The sequence below is a fragment of the Girardinichthys multiradiatus genome, chromosome 2 (genome assembly GCF_021462225.1).
Source record: "Girardinichthys multiradiatus isolate DD_20200921_A chromosome 2, DD_fGirMul_XY1, whole genome shotgun sequence".
NCBI lineage: Eukaryota > Metazoa > Chordata > Actinopteri > Cyprinodontiformes > Goodeidae > Girardinichthys > Girardinichthys multiradiatus.
The window spans coordinates 28,141,923-28,162,358 of record NC_061795.1 but is presented as its reverse complement, the minus strand read 5'-3'; the positions used below and the strand labels follow the sequence as shown (position 1 = coordinate 28,162,358).

Sequence of the window (20,436 nt, the reverse complement as noted above, 5' to 3'; positions counted from 1 at the left end):
GCAGTAAAAGGTTTGTGTAATTTACCAGAATGGATAGTAAAAGGCAACATTGTTGGAGTCATTTTTTTTAATGATTCAAGTCAGCAAAGGAGAGCGTAATGCTTGTAAAAACTCTGAAGCATCCCTTTATAAGATAATACCTGCATTTTGTTTAAGCCCATATATCTAATGAGAACCATTTAAGCTTGTGGATCCATTTGTTTTTAGTGTAATCACCACAGGTGTGGGGCTGTAAATGATTACTGATGCCTCAAGGAAACCATTTTTTAACTGTCTAGTGCAAGTTTGATCATGTTCGCAGTTTTTTCTTCAACTTTTTCTTTTTTTCAACTTTGACTAGATTTTTACGTCACACTAATTATATTTATTATTTTGTGTAAAATTGAAAGCAGTGTGCATTTTTAAATTATTTATCTGGTTTGACAAACAGAGGAACTGCTCATTCTGATTTATTTATGTTTCATAGTGTCAAGATTTTTAGGTTATCTGACTAAAATATATGATCTTTGCTATTTAAACAGGCAATTTAGCTGCTAAACCTACAGATGCTTTAAATGATATTTAACTAATCATTCAGATTTAGATTGTAAGACTTTAATCAGCTCCACATAGGAAGAGCAATTAGAGGGAATTTCTTTAAGGCGATATAAGGATCCCAGGCAGGGATCATTATTTCAGAGGAGGCCAAACACAATGCAGTGTGTGACACCTCTGACAAGAGAAGCACAACACACTGTGATGGGCTAATTGTTATGCACCTGAAGCTCAAAAAGCACAAAAAGGTCAGTCTGAGCATACGATGTTTACCGAAGCGCGACCGACTCAGAAGCACTGCAACAGAATACAAGTTTGCAACATCTCCTCTCGATGCCCAACATGCAGATATATGCTTAGATGCCAGCATCTTTTAAAGAGGAATAAATCTGTTTAGATAAAATCAGTGTTGATGTTCTTTTATCACACTTATTTTTTATGAAAAGCAAATTAAAATGTGTTCAACTAATCTGCCTTGCTTGAATTTACTGAACCGAGTTATGAAAAATCAAGTAGCAGAAATATAGCTGAGACATTTTAAAACTGATGGACTGGCGACTTGTCCAGGGTGTACGCTGCCTCTCGCCCATAGACTGCTGGAGATAGGCACCAGCTCCCCCGCGACCCACTATGGAATAAGCGGTAGAAAATGACTGACTGACTGACATTTTAAAACTCTGTGCAAACTTTGACAAAATCAACAAGTTGGTCTTTGTGTTGGAATACAGCGTATGATCTCCACATACAAAGTTTGCAAAATAAACTTTTCTGTAGGATCAAGTAGCTTGTAATCCCTGCCACACGTAGTCTCATGGGTATGTTCAGCTCTGCAGATTTTTATTCTGTTTCTAACACAATGCTGAGGCAAATCACAGCTAGCCCCCAGAGGTATAGGGATAACTGAAAGCCTGTTTTGTTGCTATAATTGTTACAGCACATGGCTGATTGCCATTGATTTTCTATAAAACCAACCATGAACCAGAATGTGATGCATGCGTGCAGAAGGATCTGAGCATTTTATCAGTAAAATGGCATGTTAAGTACATCTGTTATGTTAACTTGGCTGTAACACCTTTAGAGAAGCAACATGTGCACCAGCTGTGTTTGAGATGGGAGCCAGCATCCTGCAACTTTAAAGCCATTCTTTTCATACTGGGGTGTCACTCCTTCATGTCCTGCTCTTACATCAGTGTAAAATTCAGTGGCCAAATGGGGAGAGAAGGACATTTAGTGAAGGTGTAGATCACAGTGGTCACCTTCTGGCTTTAAGCACTAAAGGATGATGCAATGTGATCAGCTGGTATACCCCTAAATAAAATCAGGTGGAACCAATTGCCCCTAAAAGTCACCAAATTATTATTTTAGTTATTTAATATCAGTATAAATACAGCTGTTCTGTCAATTCCTCAGACACAAGAAGGTCAGGGTAACTCTGGAGGACCTGCAGAGAGCTGCACTGCTCAGGTCAGAGAACAAGTTGACAGGACAACTATTTGTTGTCAATTTGTTTATTGCACTATTAGTGCAATAAAAAATCTAACCTTCATGGAAGAATTGCAAGAATCAAGTCATTGTCCAAAGAAAGTCGTATAAGGTCCTATTAAAAGTTTGCCACAAACCATGTATAGGACATAGAAATCATGTGGAAGAAGGTGTTCTTAACAGAGAAGACCTACATTCAATATTTCTGGCTACATGCAAAATGCTACATCTTGCAGAAAAATCAACACTGCACCCTAAATACATTACACCTACAGTCAAACATGATGGTGGCAGCATCATGCTGAGGGAACTCTTTTCTTTGGCAGCAACGAGGAGCTTTTGTAAGTCGACAGAAAGATGGATGGAGCTAAATACAAAGCAATCTTGCAAAAAACTTGTTAGAGGCTGAAACACATCAATGCTAACACATCCATATTGATGTGTTAGCATGATCCAGCCAAAGTCCAGAGCTAAATCCAATTTAGAATCTGTGGCAAGGCTTAGAAATAACTGTTCACAGATCTTCTCCATCCAGCTGGGCAGGATTTGAGCCACTTAGCAAAGAAGAATAGTCGAACTTTTAGATGAGCAAAGCTAGACATGCTGCTGTAAATTTAGGGTGGGTGAATACAAATACACGTTTTAGTTTTCTATTCGTAACAAATTTTCTTTTCCCTTCTGAATTATCCGTTACTTTGGGTTGATCTTCATCACTTAAAATCTCAATAAAATACATTCAGTTGTAACATAACAAATTCAGAAAAAGTTCAGGATATGAATAGTTTTGCAAAGCACTGCAGCTTTATGCAGTTAGCAACAGCGTCACTTCTGAAGGGAGCTGGGCTCATTTGGCAAAGTCGGGTTTTCAAGAGCTCCAAGTTTGTGTTGCATCAGTCAGACATCAGCCTGGCAGGCTGTGAGAATCCTGATCGTTTCTGCTGCTTTAACCAGCCACACAGGGTTGGAGGGAAGCTGGAGTGTAAGGAGAATCTGAAGCTATGAAAGCTTTAAAAGCAGGGAGGGGGAGGTTGTTGTTGCAGTCTGATCCTAAAACACAGGTGCAGCCTTTCTCCTGCTTTTGTGCACAGCCCACCCCCCTCTTCCCCAGCTGCAAAGTGTTTGTCCATCTGATCCTCCATTAAATCCTGATTATTATGGATTTGTCTTTTCCCAAACCTGTGATCTGCAAAGATGGGCGTGATTGAGGTCATACCGTAAATTGATCTGACAGTTGGGGCTATTTGTTGGCAATCAAACGAAGGCATCAATTTCAACTCTGTTAAATGTGCAGAAACTACTGTGAAATAGGGTAGAGAAAATGAGACAGCAATCCTCATCGCACGTCTGAAGACATGTAATTGAAGTATCATCAGTGATAGCACTCTGTGCATTTAGTTTCAGCTGGTTTTACAGAGCAGAATTATTGCTTGATCCATTTCTTGAGTTTCTGTACAGCAGCTGCGACCTGATCTGTAGCCCACTTCTCTCCAGTGCAAAACTACAACAGCAGAGGGGGGTGGGAGGTTCTGGGATTTGGGGGGCTTCCATGCGGCGTCACGCCGAGCCCATCATTGTCTCCCTCACACTTTCTAACAAGCCATTTCACAACATCCAGACAGCGGATCGGGCTGTGCGCAGCAGCAGAGACGGCAGCAGCTTTGCTCTCTGGGCTCTTTTCCTCCTCCTGCTCCTCCTCCTCTTCGACCATAACTAACAACCTGGATGAGGCAAATTACCTGAACTAATCTCTCATAACGTCTCCTTTCCAATCGACTGATGTAGAGTGAGTTATGTGATGGCTGGGGAGATCCGAGTCCGCCGGGTGCGAGATTTGGCTGCTTGAGATTAAGAGACACTTTGATTTGGCTGCAGAGCGGACTCTGGAGGAATTGATCCGGCGGACACCACAATGCACGGAGCGATGGATATAACACTCAGAGAGCCGCTGAGTGCGTGTGATTTCGGATTAGTGTGACAGCCTGGTGTCTTGAGGGGAGTTTTGTTTTTTTCTATGTATATTTTTGGTCTGGAGTCTGTTTTCTCTCTGTTCGCTGTCCTCCGGGTTCCTGCAGAACTCCTGAGTCGCGGAGAGCCCATGCAGCCGCAAAGGTTGGTCTATGTCCTGTTCTGCGTTTGTTTTACATGTTAGGGATTGAACTTTCTTTTGCATATTGATCCTTACAGGTTGTCCTAAATTATAGCTGCTTTTCCAACACGGAAAGGTGAATTTCTGCAGCCTAATCCAGCAGTTTGAGCCAAGAAACAAATGCCGCTTCTCATAAAAACTATATTTACCCACTTTACTTCCATTAAATGGCTCCTACAGTCTTTTTTGTTTTGGAATGACAGCATTTAGACCAGTAACAACCACTTTCATATGACACGCATTAAAGAATGATCTTCTACAGCCTAGAACAGGTAAAAAATGAGCCGGTGGATGCAAATTTTCGCTTTTTTAAAGCCTGACAGCTCCAATTAGCGCAATAACCAAGCTGTCCGTGCAGCTCACATTTAATGACAGGTTTGCTTGCCCTCGTAAAAGCCATGTGCGTTTGTCAAGATTTCAGCTCTCAGATCAGAACTAACAAGCGCCATCTGTCGGGGAAAAGAGAAGCTGTCGAGATTGATCAGGCTTCAGTGAATACAGAATGTAACAGTTCACTAATGTTTAATTTTGATTTTTAAAGTGTATCTTCATGTAAAAGAGTGGTTTTACAGATTCATTACCTAACACGATGCATGAAACCAACAGATTTATGGAAATGTTATATTTTTACCCCACATTTAAAATGAGAGCTGCACCTTAGGCTTTACCTGGCTGATACTGATATTACTGGTTTTACTTAAGGTCTGACCTGCCAGCTCCAATTTCAGACTTTTTGTTTAGTTTTTTTCTGATTCTAAGAACTATAACACCCAAATGAGGGAGATTAAAACACTCTGCAGGTTCATTGATAGAGCTGGTAGTTTGGAATTCAACAGAAAGTGAAACAAGTACAAGATAATCTCCTTTTATGCATCAAAGCATGTCTTTCATACTCTTTATCCCTTTCATTTAAAGAAGCATCAAAGTACATTAATGATGTGTTCAAAGATTGGAAATTATTGTAGTTCTTACGTTTAATTCATGTAATGAATAGAAAAAAAATCTTGCCTCTCTGCCAGAGTCCAATCAAGGGAAAATTCGGCGATTCTGATCTCAGGCCTAACGATTGGTGCATCTTTATGTATAACTGCATGGGAGCGCCATAATTTCTAAATGCAGTCATGCATTTCGGTGTAAAACCATATTGACAAAATCCAATCAACAAATCAAACTATGATAATTAGTATGTCACCTATTTTCATTCCTTAAAGTGACATGTAGCTTGACAGGAGCAGGCAGCTGGTGTGAAGCGTTCCTCACCTTCAGCTGACTGGTGACAGGAATTAGGACTGTGGAAATTGATTTAGTTTCACTATGATTGATTTATTGATCTCTAAAATATCCTTACATGACATTTAAAATTGCCTTTGCGGGTGTGCATTTTAGATTGACAACACGCAATAAAATGCTCCGTTTACAAAGACAATTAACTGAGACTTGAAAGGCTGGAAGCAGAAAGTGTTTAAATAAATTTGGACTGGTGTTATTCAAAAGTGCTTACTGGAAATCATTGCAAAGGTCTGCTTAGGCATGGTATAAGATTTTAGAGGTATGATAACCCTAAGTTAAATACCATGGTTTCACTGTATTACAGTATTGATTCAAATATTTTAAATAAAATGTGCAACAAGAACTAATTTGCTATTCAAAACAATAAAAGCAGTAACTATTATTACAGCTGCTAAGTACATAACATTTTTATTATTATTACAGTTTATGTAATGCTATCTGTAGCATTTTCTTAATTGTTATTTGGATTTTGAAGCTTAGACTTAGCTTATAATTTAGATAAATACCGGGAAAACTACAAAAATGTAGGCAATCGGTGCAACAATTTGGCATACATTTTATTTGGGTAGATATTATTTCTGAGAGGAAATTATTTACATTTAAGCTCAAAATTACTTAAATGTCAAAATTTTTAAAATACTCAACTAAATTATTTAAATTCTAACCTATTTTAGGATATTTTAACTGAAATGAATCATTTAAGTACCTAACAAATCTGTCAACTTCAATTTTTTCTCTTTTAGGTGGCATTAAACTTTAGACATGAACATGCAATCTGTATTCGAACAATCGAATGCGATTTCAACACATCTGCACAATTAACAGTGTAACAACAGAATAACAGCATGTACTTAGCAAGAGCTGGCTATTTCCTCTGATTATTTGCTTAACAGATATACTCATTGTCAAAATAAGGTGAGATCTTTCCATGTAATCCATGCAACATTTAGTAACTGCTCACAGTTAACTCCATAAAAGTTACAATAAATATCCTTATATCCTTATGTGTAATCCATGCAATAATTATTAAAACGCACAGTTGAAGCAGTGGGGAGTGAAACAAGCATGTTCTCATATTCTGGAGCTGAGAGGAAAAACATTAAGGTTTGACATTCTCAATCAGCTATATATGAAAGAGATAATGTGTGGTGTATGAATAAAATGGATGAAGTTTAAGTAATGGTTTTAAACTGTAAATGAAGTAAACGCTGTAACTAAAAGTTTGAGCAGCACCAATGTAAGAATTAAAGCCTGTGTTTAAGTATCTTTTTTCATCCAGATGTTGGGCAGTGTGCAGCAGTGGGTGGGATAGGGGCACCACTGTTACGTTATGCTCCATCTACAGCAGGTAAAAACTAGTCATTCCAGCACATTCTCTGGCATCTCATTTAAAGGTATAGGAAAGATATAGGAAATGGAAAATATCAGTGGTTTTAAAAGTGAACCTTTTTTTAAATCTTGGTATATTTTGATACTGGTAAAGAGCCCATGCTTAGCTGTGATTCATCTGTAGATTAACACCAAATAACGCCCAAAATGCTCCATTTATGAAGACAAATTGACACTTAAAAGACTGGAAGCCGAAATGTTTAAACAACTGATATCATTGAAGAATGCTGGTGGCAAAATAGAACAAAAATTTTGCTTTAAATTCTGTATCTTCTCCCCAGTTAGAATCCATTTGTACCTTATTGTAATCATCTAGTGACAGTTTTGTCATTTAATAACTAATTATGAGCCTCAGTGATCTGTGTGCAAGCAACGGAGTAAAAGATAGAACACGCATGATCACATTTGGTCCTCTCTGGTGCTTTTCCAGCCGGTATTCAACAGTAACACATCAGAAAAATATTCACATCAAAGCCTTCAGGGTGTTAAAAGACAATTTAACTCCTGAGTTGAGCAGCAGCCGCAGCCTTTCTGCCACAACCCAAAAAATATTCCACAATTTATCAAAAAGATTTTCAGCGAGTGGCAGCTTAGAGCTTTCAGCTGCACTCATTCATTTCAGATGTGAACGCTGGGCATATTAGTGTTGGATGTAAGCCCCTGCACAGGGCCACCCCCGTTGAAAAACATGTGTAGGTTTAGACCTCATTGTATGGGAACAGATCCATCACCTGGGAGAGGTTGACAGCAACCACACAGACGTTTACCACTCCTGTGGAAAAATACTGTATAGCCAGCCACAACCTGAGCGTATATGCAGTCATCCATCAGGTGGGTTTTCAGCTTAAATGGCAGTGAAAGGCAGCACTAATGTAGTCATTTGTGAAAATGAAAACTAATCAAGACGTGTTATGTCTTTTAAGAGGAGTGGAGTTGGGCAAAATCTGTATGTCATGTTGGTCAGTTGAGGAAAGTTAGTCAAATTTGTTAACATAACATACAAGTGCACATAAATCAAAAGTAAAAAAAAAAAAGAAGCGATGACGGAAAAATGTTATTCTCTTTTTGTTGCTGATTTACCAAAGGTATTAACCCTATATTCTCTAGGTTTGAGATGTAGCGATCAGGCTTTCCTGGCTGATGCAGATGTCCCGTTTTCTTTAAGGTCTGACCTGCCAATTCTGATTTGTTGTTCTACTTAAGGAGTATATTTTAAAATGGCTGCAGGTTCCTTTGTTAGAGGTTGTAGTTTTTAATACAACAGAAGAAGGAATGACAAAGTAAAAAATAGATTTTTGTTATGAAACTTTATTCCAGGAGACAGTCAGTTCCTCTAGGAGAGCCACACAGGGCCATCAGAGGTCCTTAACCTATCAGCAGGACCGGTTTCTGCTCCTTTTTGCAAGGAAGAACAGAATGATCACTGCCAGAGCCCTACAAAGTGGCCTCCATCTCGACACTGGCATGAATATCTCTGACCCAACCATTAAAAAAGACTTCATGAGGGTGACCTGAGGGCCCGACGTCCTCTTGTAGGCCCTCTGCTCACTGGCCGGCACCGTGGAGCTTGACTGGCATTTGCCAGAGAACACTGAAATTGGCAGATTCGACACTGGCGCCCTGTTCTTTTCACAGATGAGAGCAGGTTCACTCTGAGCTCATGTGACAGACATGAAAGGGTTCCGAGAAGCTGCGGTGAACATAATGCTTCCTGAAACATTCTTCGGCATAATCAGTTTGGTCATGTTTGGTGGGTCAGTGTTGGTCTAGAGAGGCATATCCATGGAGGGATGCACAGATCTGTATAGAATAAATGATGGCACCCTGACTGCCATTAGGTGTTGGGATCCGTAGACCCATTGTTAGACCTTTCACTGGTGCAGTTAGTCCTGGGTTCATCCTGGTGAATGATAATGCCCGGCCTCATGTGATAAGAGTGATAAGAGGGAGTTCCTGGAGGATGAACGAATTGATATCACTGACTGCCCTCTATGTTCCCCTGACCTAAATCCAATAGAACATCTCTGGGAGATCGTGTTTGGGTCCATCCGATGCCACCAGCTTGCACCTCAGACAGTCCAGGAGCTCAGTGATGGCCTGGTTAGTATCTGGGATGAGATACCTCTGGATACATTACGTCATCTCAAAAGGAGCCCGTTAGGGCTCTAGAAACTACTGGGCACCATTTTTAGCTGCTACAATGACATTTCAGCAAATTGGACAAGCCTGCTGCATCGGTTTTTCAGCTTAAATTTCTCAGTAACTTCAGATTAAACCCTCTGTGGGTTGATAACTTTTATTTTCATCAAATGATGTGGCATCCTTTTGCTCCTAACATATTACCCAATCCATATCAGTATGGATATACAGCATTTTTTTCCAGTTGAGATCTGTCCAGTTGAGAAGTGTTTCTTTAATTTTTTTGAGCAATGCATTATACTATGTTACCCAAGAGCTAGTAAATCTTATATTTGTTACCTTTGATGATAAACTACAGTAAAAATCAGGTCTGGGAAACAGAATTCATCACAACCAATATGATACATTTTTAATACAACCAGCAGATTGATCTAAAAACGTTCAGTGGTATTCGTTAGTGTTTAGTTTTATCTTGTCCCCAGACTTTATTGAAGAATGCGTGAAACACTTGGATATGAAGATGTTCATGGATGTTTTTATGTGGAAATATCGATGGTCCACAGCGCTGGACTTTTAGTGAGTCTTTGGGGGTAAAAAGATTTCGATTTGGCTTGTAAATACAAATAAAGATTGAGCAACTGTATCTGTGGCATAGTGCCATTAAAATTTGAAAGCTGAATAGTAATGTAGTTGTCAAAATGTTCTTCTTAAGGCACCATCTCTCCCGTCAGTTAAAATCTGCAAGTCCGTACATCATTAGTTTTCTCACACTTACATGTTGTTTGGTCCTAAAAAGTCTCTTCAAGCTAATATGCATGTGGTGGATGGGAGGAGAGTCATAATGGTGACATACGATATGATGGTAATTGTGCTCCGACAATGAAGAAGTCAGGGCTGGAGAGAAACATTCCAATTTGGAATTTCAACTTCTAGGCACCCATTTGTTAATTTTTCTGACTTTAAAGTTTAAACTTATGAGTAAGAATGTAATGTGTACATAAATTATTTCCTTTAACCAATCAAGCAGCGCCCGTTGATAAGATTTTTTTCTTTTTATGATAAACCACAACAAACTGGTCAAAACATCCAAGTCAGGATGATGGTACTTGAAAATCCCAGTTTTTACTGAGGTGGTACTTTGAAAGCCACTGGCATAGACCCATGGTTCTGAAACTTAGGATACTTGGGGTTCCTTTACTGGTTTTTTAGAACTCCCAGTTGGAACTGAAACGGATGACGGTGAACCAGAAACAAGTGCAGAGGAATGCTTACACTGTGTTTTATTTACTTCTAAAGCTGAAACTAGTAACATCAAACCTAACTTATTAGTGTTCTAGTTCCTTAATTGAGATGCAGTGGGATTTGCAAATTGATGTGCTGATCAACAGGGCTGTCCAAAGGTTATATAGGGCCTGGAGCAGAATGGGATTTGGGGCCCCTTTTCCGGTTAAGAACATCACCACCACTAAAATACAGCTTTGGTAGAATCTGGGGGGTAATTGGGTGAGGTTAAAAGCAATCATAATTGGTTATTATTTGCCATTTTGACAACACAAACAAATAAAGATTATGCTTGGCTGTATTACAAAGTAAACTTGTCATTTCCATTAAATCATAAATTTGAACTTTTAAAATATATTATTGTTACTATTATTTTACTTAAGTTTTATAAAAATAAAAAAAAGGCAGCCATATCATCTGACTTTCCATTCGGGAATTCCAACTTCTTAGAACCACTGTCAATTTTTCAATTTTAAAGTTTCGTCTGAGTACAAATGTAACACATAACCAAACCGTATCCTTCAACCAATCATACAGTTACAGTGAATATAGTTTTGTTTATTCTTTTTAACTGTTTGTTTTTTTGTTGTTTTTAATGACACATCACAATGAGCATTAAAAAGTCCAGTTGTTGTACTAGTTACTATTGAAACAACTTGACTTTTTCTAGTGACAAGTCATAACGATGGTAACTGGTATTTACTGAATTGGAACAGTTAGTGAACCATTGGCACAGCTGATTTGGGTGAAGTGACCAAAAAAGGATATACATATTTTTTGTGTTTATGGTAGTCAATTCCTGCATGCTGCAGTGGTGTCCCTCTGTTTCTATTGATATTCATGTTTTTCACACTGAAGTTGTTTCTGTGGTTCTCGCATTAAAACAAAGGTGTCTTGCATATGGCTTTGCGGGCTGCAGCTTTGTGGGTCGTTAAAAGTCGAATAAGTTTGCACATCGAGGTGTAACATGAAACCCTCATGCAGAAGGAGCGTTAAGGGCCGAGGGGGCGGCCGTGATTGGCTGAGTGTCCCTGCTTGTCCGCGGAGTGAGGCTGTACCTTCTCCGCTCTCTGGGAGGAGCGGAGCTCCGCGCTTAGAGACTTCTGGACCACTTACATGTTGGCAGAGGGAGCTGCTGTGTGTTAGCTCAGATACAGAAAAAGCCTGCAAAAGCTTCTTTTTTTTTTCTATTTACCAGGCAGGGATCAGAGGAGGACGGCGTCCGGATTCAAACTTTTTTGTGGACTGTCTGCTCACTGGGAACGCTGCAGCTCCACCGCTAACTTTTCTCCACTGTTTAATCCCATGTGACCAGGGAGAGGAGCGAAGCGCGACCCCGAGCTGGATGGATGGTTATGGGGGAAAGAGGGAGACCCTCGGCGCTTGACGTGTGCAGAGTCCTCGCAGTGTTTTTCGCACTTTTCCCCTCCGGTAAGAAATACGATGTTAGTTTTAAATCATATTTACACCCATACAGATAAGATAACGTCACACTGGAAAATGTATGTAGAAGTTCACTTATTTTATCGCTTCTCTTTCAATACAGCCATCCTCGCACTGTTTGATTTTAAAATTATAAAAAAAAAAATATATATATATATATATATATATATACACACATATATATATATATATATATATATATATATATATATATATATATATATATATACATAGATGTGGACATAAACATTATTATTAATTTTCATGATGAGATCATAGTATTATGCAGTACTTTTTGTGAGTGTATTTGGATTACATGGTTTTTGCCAATCTGAGTTTAATATACTTTACTGATTTAATTATCAGATCTGTTATTGTCTATGGATTGGATTCAGGACATTTGATGACTAAATGTTAACCTCGGTCTTAACTATAGGGTCTACGAGTCATGAAACAACACAATCCTTTTGTTGTTATCTGGGCTCACTTCAGATATTTCCAAATCTATATCTTCGACTTAATAAGGAATGGACAATCCTACACCAAATGCAGATTCTTTAAAGCACACTTTGTAATCTTTGGTCCCTTTATTCTGTTTGTAAAAGTTCCCAAGAATTGCAGTGTTGGTGCTTAAGAATTATTTGTAAGTTTTGTTGTTTGTCCATAGAAAATTGAAGACGGAATAAAAATCCTGGAAAATCAAGCATTTCAGCCATACAAGTCTAGTTTATATCCAGGTAAAAAAGATCCAATCCACAGGGTTCCTATACAGTCCGGAATCTGTTTCTATAAATTTCCAGGTCTGGATAAATTGGAAACAAAAAAAACATGAGCATAATGCTTAATTTTCCAGATGTTTTGTTTTGTCTTCAATTTAGGATTGATAAAGTTTGAATATTAAAGAGTTGATGAATTGTGTTGAACTGAACTGAATAAACCAAACTGAACTCTTCTGGTGGCAACAACTCGGTCAGTTTACTTTACACATTTCTCAGTATTATCACCTTTCCTCCTAAATCACTTACCATTAAACAGCAAACTCATAATGAGGTGGCTGAGGTGAAGATTGTTTGTACGTCAGGTGGTTGGTAAGTGGAGTGAGGAGCTGTGGCAAAGCTTTTTACAGAAATGTTTAAACTGTGACTTCAAAGTGTTGCTATGACTTTTGCTTTGTAACATTTGGTGAAACAGCCTTACGCATAAAGGCCCAAGGTGATGCTTGTTAAATATGGTGTCGAAATTAAGCGTTCTGAGATATGTTTGAACAGTTCAGCAGTTCAACAATCTGCAGGACTGGAGTGATGAATTATAAGTTTTGGATTGGAACCAAAAGAGGGGTTTTAACTTCAGTCCTTTATAATTAACTGCATGCCTTATATGGTCGTATACAAGGAGTCCTGGGTCTGTTTTTTCATTTGGTAGACGGTCTATAGTGTGAAATGTCAATTTTGACTTTTAGCATTCAGCTGTATAGGCCACTTGACTGCTGAAAGGGTCTGGGAATTATTGATTAGTTTTAGAAAAAAAACTATGTTACCTTTTATTTACAGCTTTGTGTGTGTTAACAACATACTTACCTTTCTGATTCCCTTTGTCCCTTTGACAGTGAGCCTGCAGTGCAAGGTCATCAAGTGTACCACTGAATATCTGGCTGTCACCTCAAACTCTGGACTCGGGGAGGAGGAGTACTGCACGGCTCTGCGGGCGTACAAAAGCTGTGTAGGCCGGCTGGCACGGAGCTGCAGGGGCGACCTGGCCTATCACTCCGTCCAGCATGGCATCGAGGACCTAATGAACCAAAAGAACTGCTCCAAGGTGGGGCCGACGTTCCAGCCGCGACCCAGGACCCCGCCACCTCCTCCACCGCCTCCCCCTGTCCTGACCGACAGCCAAGAGCGCTCCGACGGCCCTGAGGTCTGTCACTACGAGCGCAGTCTCACGCGTAACTCGGCACAGCCTAACTACACCCACTGCGGCTTCTTCGGAGACCCCCACCTCAGGACCTTTGGCGATGACTTTCAGACATGCAAGGTGGAAGGAGCCTGGCCCCTCATCCATAACAAATTCCTGTCGGTTCAGGTGACCAACTTGCCTGTGCTTCCAGGATCTTTGGCAACTGCCACAAGCAAGGTGAGGATAGATCAGTTCATCCTATACAATGATGTAAGCAAACACATACTTAAACTGGGATGGATACACATTTAATACATCTGCTGACTAACTTCTCTGCAGAAAAAGGTTTACATAATGGACTCTATGGAGATTTCTTGTCATAGTCGATGATTAATTATGCAATTTTTGCAACTTTTTGACATAATTATTACGCTGTCATAATTTCTTCCATGTTTTTGCATGAAAACTGCTGAGTCAATCAGACAGAATTGTCATGTTCTAACATTTGATATTAACAATTTCATTTAGCCTACAGTCTTTCTCTTATGGGATCTATCTTCTTCTGCTCTAAAAATGTATTGAGTTGTATTAAGAAATTCGTATGGGGTTAAAACACATTATATGATGTGTATTTCTTGCCAGTTAATGTTTGATGTTCTGTACAAGTGTTCACTGGGTTTAGGGTTTTGGAAAAAGTCGGGAATTTGATTTTAACCATTTTTAAACTCTTGAAAAAATACAGTTCAAGACTAATGTTTCCAGACTTTATTACTTATTCCATTATCAAAAAACTCCGGGTGAGAACCCTCAGATCAAGGTTCTTTAATCAGCCTTGGGTTTTTTTTTAGATGTCAACAAATCACTACTTTTTTTTCCCAAAAAAAAAAATCATCACAGATTGCAAGCTGTTTTTAAATATTCAGAATTTAGCCCATGATAATCCATGGTAGATTCAACTAAGAGCTAAACAAAGTTAGTCTAGATGCCAAAAAAACTGTGAAGTAGCCCTTTATCACGATGCCAAATAAGAACCCAGCTTTAGCTTTGTGTTGTTTAGTGATTTATGGAAGGTACAGATAATGAATTTACATACACCAATGCACACATCAGTAGTTTGTGGTGTTAAGTGCCTTTCACAGGAGGAAGCTGGAATCGAACCCACAACCCTTGGATTGTAAAATGCCTACTCTTCCCACTGCGGGAAAATCTTGAGATTTAAACATGTAATAGTATATAACTTGGAATAGGGATGGGTGATGTGGACCTTAAAGTTTATCATAATATCTTATGGTATATTGCGATAAGGATAAAATTGATGCTAAAAAGTATGTAGAAATCCATTGAAGTCCTTTTTGGCCATAGATTTTATGGCTGTGTCTGCAGCTCACTGCAGGTAAAGCCCCACAAACCCAAATACTGCTAATAAAAAAACAATATAGCGATTATTGAACAGCTCAATAACTTAATTAAATCATATCTGTAAAGACCAAACTAAACCTAAGGTCCTTTCTTGACCATGACAGGAAGCTGTTGGTGTATTAATTTTTGCATGCGCCTCCTCTTTGATGTGGTCTGGCTCTGAGAGCCTGCAGTGCAGCTTCTCTCCTGTCAAACTGTGGCGTCTGGTTAGTGTTTGGAATTAGCTCCATAATAACAGATCACGAAGTCCAAGCCTGGTCTGCGATCGCAGAGATCTTGATAAGCCTCCTAAACGACATGTTGCAGCATAGCAACATCAGAGGTTAACACGAGGATTTATTTCCACTTTGCCTCAGCCTGATGTTTCTGCTCCTCGGGGTGGAATCCATTACTGTCTGCATACTTGGTTTTTCTCAAATCTTTATCTGCAGAACACACAGGATTATTAGTTTGTTTAAAGGTACAGTGGATAATTTGGATGGAGTTGGCCTGGATTTGGCAGCCTCAGGAGCAATTGTAATTGAGGCCCAAAACTGTAGGACTTAGATGGAGGAATAAAAGGACTCACATTTGTAGAAACTGTAATTTTCTGTAATCAGGGGTTCTTAATGACACTTATTAAGTATTTGTGGCTTATTTAGCTTTTAAGGGAATTACATTTTTGTGCCGCTATTTTTGGAAGTAAATGAGACAGCTTTTCCTTGAGAGAGCTCGATTCTGAATAAAAGGGGAAACAAAGCAGAAGCAAGTGCCACCTGTGCAAACAAGAGCCTTCTGGTGAAAGATCTGCTTTAAATAGCAGAGAGCCATGTTGGTAGTAACACTGTTCACCATACAGCAAATAAAACTGCCTTCATCCAAAGGGCGCAGCGGTAGAGGCTTATGTCTTTTGATTGCTTCAGTGAAGCGTTTAAGAAATGAGCCGTAGGAAGGTGGCTGCAGGGTGGGGGCAGCACATTAATTGTCAGGCTAATAGAGTGTTGTGTAGACCCCCTGTCAAAAACAGACAACAGAGCATTTGGCTGTCCTCATACCACTGCTCGGACAATGGCCCATTGGTGTCCCATGAAATAGAGCCTGGAGAGTTCTGACCAGCCCCGGTTAATTAGCTGCAGCGTATATCGTCTTGTCCTGGCCTGACGCCACTCCCCGAAGCATAGTTCTGGGGGTTCACCAGCAGGTTTTTCAGCACTATGAATAGATCGTCTTTGTGTCTGCAAACTGAGGCCTGATTTTTACATGGCTAGGGACTCGTGTTTTTGGAGGGCGTTTACTTTAGCCTCCCCCCATGTCAAGCCAGCCCTGAAATGTGACACTTCGATGGGGTAGAAGGGGGTAGATGTAGCACAAACTTGTCCTCAGTACAAAAGTATAGACCTTTCCACTTTTAAATTCTGATTTTTAACAGCCTTGCAAAAGTATTAATCCCTCTTGAACCTTTCTTCATGTTGTCACATTACAACCAAAGTCCTCAATGTGTTTGTTGGGTTGTACTTTATGTACCAGCACAAGTAGTGCATAACTGTGAAGTGGAAGGAAAATGACACATTCTGTCTAAAATGTTTTACGGATAAAAGTCTGAGGCATGTATCTGTATTCGGCCCCCTGTAATCTGATAGGCTGGATTTGGATAGCTCACGGAGCACTGTTCAGGCCATCATATGGAAATGAAAAGGTATGGCAAATCTACCAAGACTTGGCCATCCACCTAAACGGATAGGTCAGGTCAGGTCAGGAGAGTATGAATCAGAGAAGAAGCCAAAGGGCTACTTTGGAGGAACTGCAGTGATCTGAAGCTCAGGTTTGAGACAGGACCATTATTATTCATGCACTCCACAGATCTGGCCTTGATGGAGGAGTGGCAAGAAGAAAGCCATTATTGACAGAAAGTCATAAGAAGTCCCATGTAGAGGAAACGGGAAACATTTTAAAGAAAGTGCTCTGTCCGGTGAGACCAAAACCTGTTTTTGGTCTACATGCAAAATGCTATGCATGACGGAAAACCACTACCACTAATGTACCTTTAACACCGTGAAACATAGGGGTGGCACCATCAGGTCAGGAATGGATTTCTTCAGTGGGGAAAGGGAAGGTTGTCAGAGTTGATGGGAAGATGGTTAAAACTAAAAACAGGGCAATCCTGGGAAAGAAACCGTTTAGAGGCTGCACAGGACTCTGTACTGAGTCCGAGTTTCACCTTCCAGAAAAACGTAAATCCTAAACATAGAGTCACTGCTACAACGAATGGTTTATATTGATGCATATCCATGGCCTATTTATAGCCATACATAAGTCTGACTGAGAATTTGTAGCAAGGCTTGAAAACTGATGTTCACGTATGTTCTTCGTCAAAACTTGATGAAAGAACTTGAGCGAGTTGCAAAATGTCAGTCTCTTTAAGAGCAAAGCTGGTAGAGACATATTCCAAAATACTTGTAAATGCAGTAAAAGGTGAGTCTACAAGGTATGACTCAGGGAGGCTGAATATATTCATGCCACACTTTTCAGATTTATATGTAAAACATGTATCTACGCCCTTCCACAAGTTCGTACTATTTTGTGTTGATCTGTCACATAAAAACTTTTAAGATTGTAATGTAAAAATGTAAGGGTGTAAATGCTTTTGCAATGTATAATACCTTTATTACAGTTACTTACTGATTGGCACATATGATTGATTATGCAATCTTCCACTAAAGGCAAATAGTTATTTTCACCAAGTTTAAACTGAGGATATGTTTTTTATTAATAATGTATTTTTCTGTCTTGCAGCTGACAATCATCTTCAGGAATTTCCAGGAATGCGTGGAGCAGAAGATGTACCACGCAGAGACGGACGACCTGCCGGCTGCGTTCGCCGATGGCTCCAAGAACGGAGGCGACCGCTACGGGGCCAACACCCTGCGAGTGGTGGAGAAGGTTCCCGGGCAGCACGTGGAGATCCAGGCCAAGTACATCGGAACCACCATCGTAGTCCGGCAGGTCGGCCGCTACCTGACCTTTGCCGTGCGCATGCCAGAGGAGGTTGTAAACTCTGTGGAGGAAGGCGAAACACAGGACTTGTATTTGTGTCTCCACGGTTGCCCCGCCAACCAGCGCATTGACTTTCGGAGCTTCAGAGCCCACGCAGCGGAGGCGACTCAGAGTGCCAGTAGGACCAGGGGCGGCGCTGGGACGCACGGCTTCACCTACAAGTCTGCAAAGGCCAAGTGCAAAGAACGGCTTCCAGTGGAAGATCTGTACTTCCAGTCTTGCGTGTTTGACCTCCTCTCCTCTGGAGACATTAATTTCACCATGGCAGCGTACTATGCTTTTGAGGATGTAAAAATGCTCCACTCAAACAGCAACAGATATCACATCTATGAAAAGGATGCTCTAAGCAGCGCTGCACAGAGAGGCAAAAATGTCCTTTTGGTTTTAGTCCTTAACATCCTGGCCATCTTACTGTGGAGCACAGCTCCTCTGTAGTTTGTTTGGCACGGTCTCCTCATGTCGTGTCTGTCAGTGAATGTGGAAGAACCATCGCTGTGTCGTATATCAGCTTCTCCAGCAGCCCATTTTGGTGGTACTGACGTCAGCCTGATGACAAGACGACGCACACTACTCACTCACCCGCCTGTCATTACATGCATTTAGCTGCTTTTACTCTTTGAAGAGATCCCAGAGCTCAGGATGTCCACCTAGGATTAAAAAGTATGAAAAACCCCCAAGATGATCTTCTGCAGAAAGAGGGCTCTGCTGATCCTGCCTCGTCTGATCCGCACGTTGGTGCCAGGGCCAGCCATGGCTCATGTGCCTGAGCAGGGGATTGGAGTGGGTGGGGATTGGGACCTGACAGGGGGCTTTTGTTAACCTAAGGCCAGAGGCAGTTCCATGTTTGATTAGTTTCCAGCTTTGGAAAAGCCTGAGATTTTCGGAAGAAGCTCCCAGCCAAAAGGATGTCAGAGCATCGTCTCCAGTTGTCTGCAGTGGAGATTAATGAGTCATATTGTTAGGTTTTGTGTGTGTGCGTGCGCATTAGTACAATGTGTGTGAAGAATTGAGCAAATCTCCACTGGGAATTAATAGAAATGCGTCATTTGTCAGTGACACACAACCATTCCCGCTATTGTTTCAGCTGACACTGTTCGTTTCTCAAGCCTGACGCGTAAACTCAGCAAAAGAGAACCAACTTTACTGGCGCTTTGGAGGAGGCCGACCAACCAATTGGAGTGTGACAGCTTTGTTTTAACGACGATGAAGATGGTGTCTGTTCGGCTCAGAAGACGTCACCTCTGATCGGTGTTAAGCATTACAGACCGAGGCCTGACTGAGTCACAATGGCTGAACAATAAGCACGTCTGTACGAAAAAAAAAAGGTGATCTCGTGGCTGAAGTTGTTGCCAAAGAACGCTCTCCTGTGCCAACGTTTGCCTCCTAACAATGTAATTCTCAGCGCTCAGCCTCAAACTCTTTACATTAGGAGAACCTTCATTGTACATAACTCGTGTTTGCCATACAGTGAAGAAATACAGTTGCTTTTTCTCGTGCGTTCATGTTGATACATGCTCCTCCCTGGAGGACATCTTTCAGCTGCAGCATCTGTTCCATGCCGTTACTACCTTCGTCGTTTATCGTTTACGCTGAAGTGTGCGGCAGGCCTTTCTCACTGCTGTTCTGAATGTGTTCTACATACGCTCCAACAACAAAAAAGTAGAGGTGTCAGATCTTGTGTTAGTAGATGTAACTGTGTGTTTTACAGTATCTGGTTCGACTTATATTCTGTGAGAATTGTACATATGTTTTGTGCATTGTTGTGTTTAGATCTGTATATCACCGGTTGTGTTTTTTGGAATTGAACCCCTTTGTACAAAATGTTTTTGGTGAATGTGAGCCTCCTATTGTTTGAAAAAATTGATTTATTAATTATATTTCAACAACACGAACGCCACAGAACAGTCTTCAAGACAGTACACATGTTAACAGACTTGTTTACCATAGATGTTTAACGCAGCTGACCTTCCTGAAAAAGAGAATGTAGGAAAATGTTCTGTGGCGTTTGTGTGTTTGAGTTTGATGCACTTTATGTTTGTTTTTCTTTTCATTCTGATGGTTAAAATGAATTGTACAAAATAGCTGACCAGGATAGGCCAGAAAGATCAAACTGTGTTCTAATGTAAATCTTATGTGGTCCCATATGCCAGCTGTTGATAATGTAAGTTATTTATTGAATAAAAGACAACGTCTTGTCAACGAGCTGCCTTCCTTTTTCTCAGTGCTTAAGCGGTGAAAGCATTTTTTGAAAATCAAATTTTGCTTATAATTTGCAGTGTTTGACTGCCTCCTGCTGTTAAGATGTGGAATGTGGGGATACTGGATGTCCTAATCCCTACCACTTTCATGTTTTAGTAAAATGTATGACTACAGCATAACATTTTATT

At 40.3% G+C, this 20,436-nt stretch overlaps 1 protein-coding gene across 1 annotated transcript; it reads left to right on the top strand.

The window, feature by feature from the left end:
- Nucleotides 1-2,203: 2,203 nt before the first annotated feature.
- Nucleotides 2,204-20,248, top strand: rgma (repulsive guidance molecule BMP co-receptor a). The gene is made up of 4 exons (XM_047389752.1): nt 2,204-4,125; nt 11,577-11,692; nt 13,311-13,834; nt 17,789-20,248. The coding sequence occupies exons 1-4, from the start codon at nt 4,028-4,030 to the stop codon at nt 18,482-18,484; spliced, it is 1,434 nt and encodes a 477-aa protein (XP_047245708.1). The 5' UTR covers nt 2,204-4,027; the 3' UTR covers nt 18,485-20,248.
- The last annotated feature ends 188 nt before the right edge of the window (nt 20,249-20,436 follow it).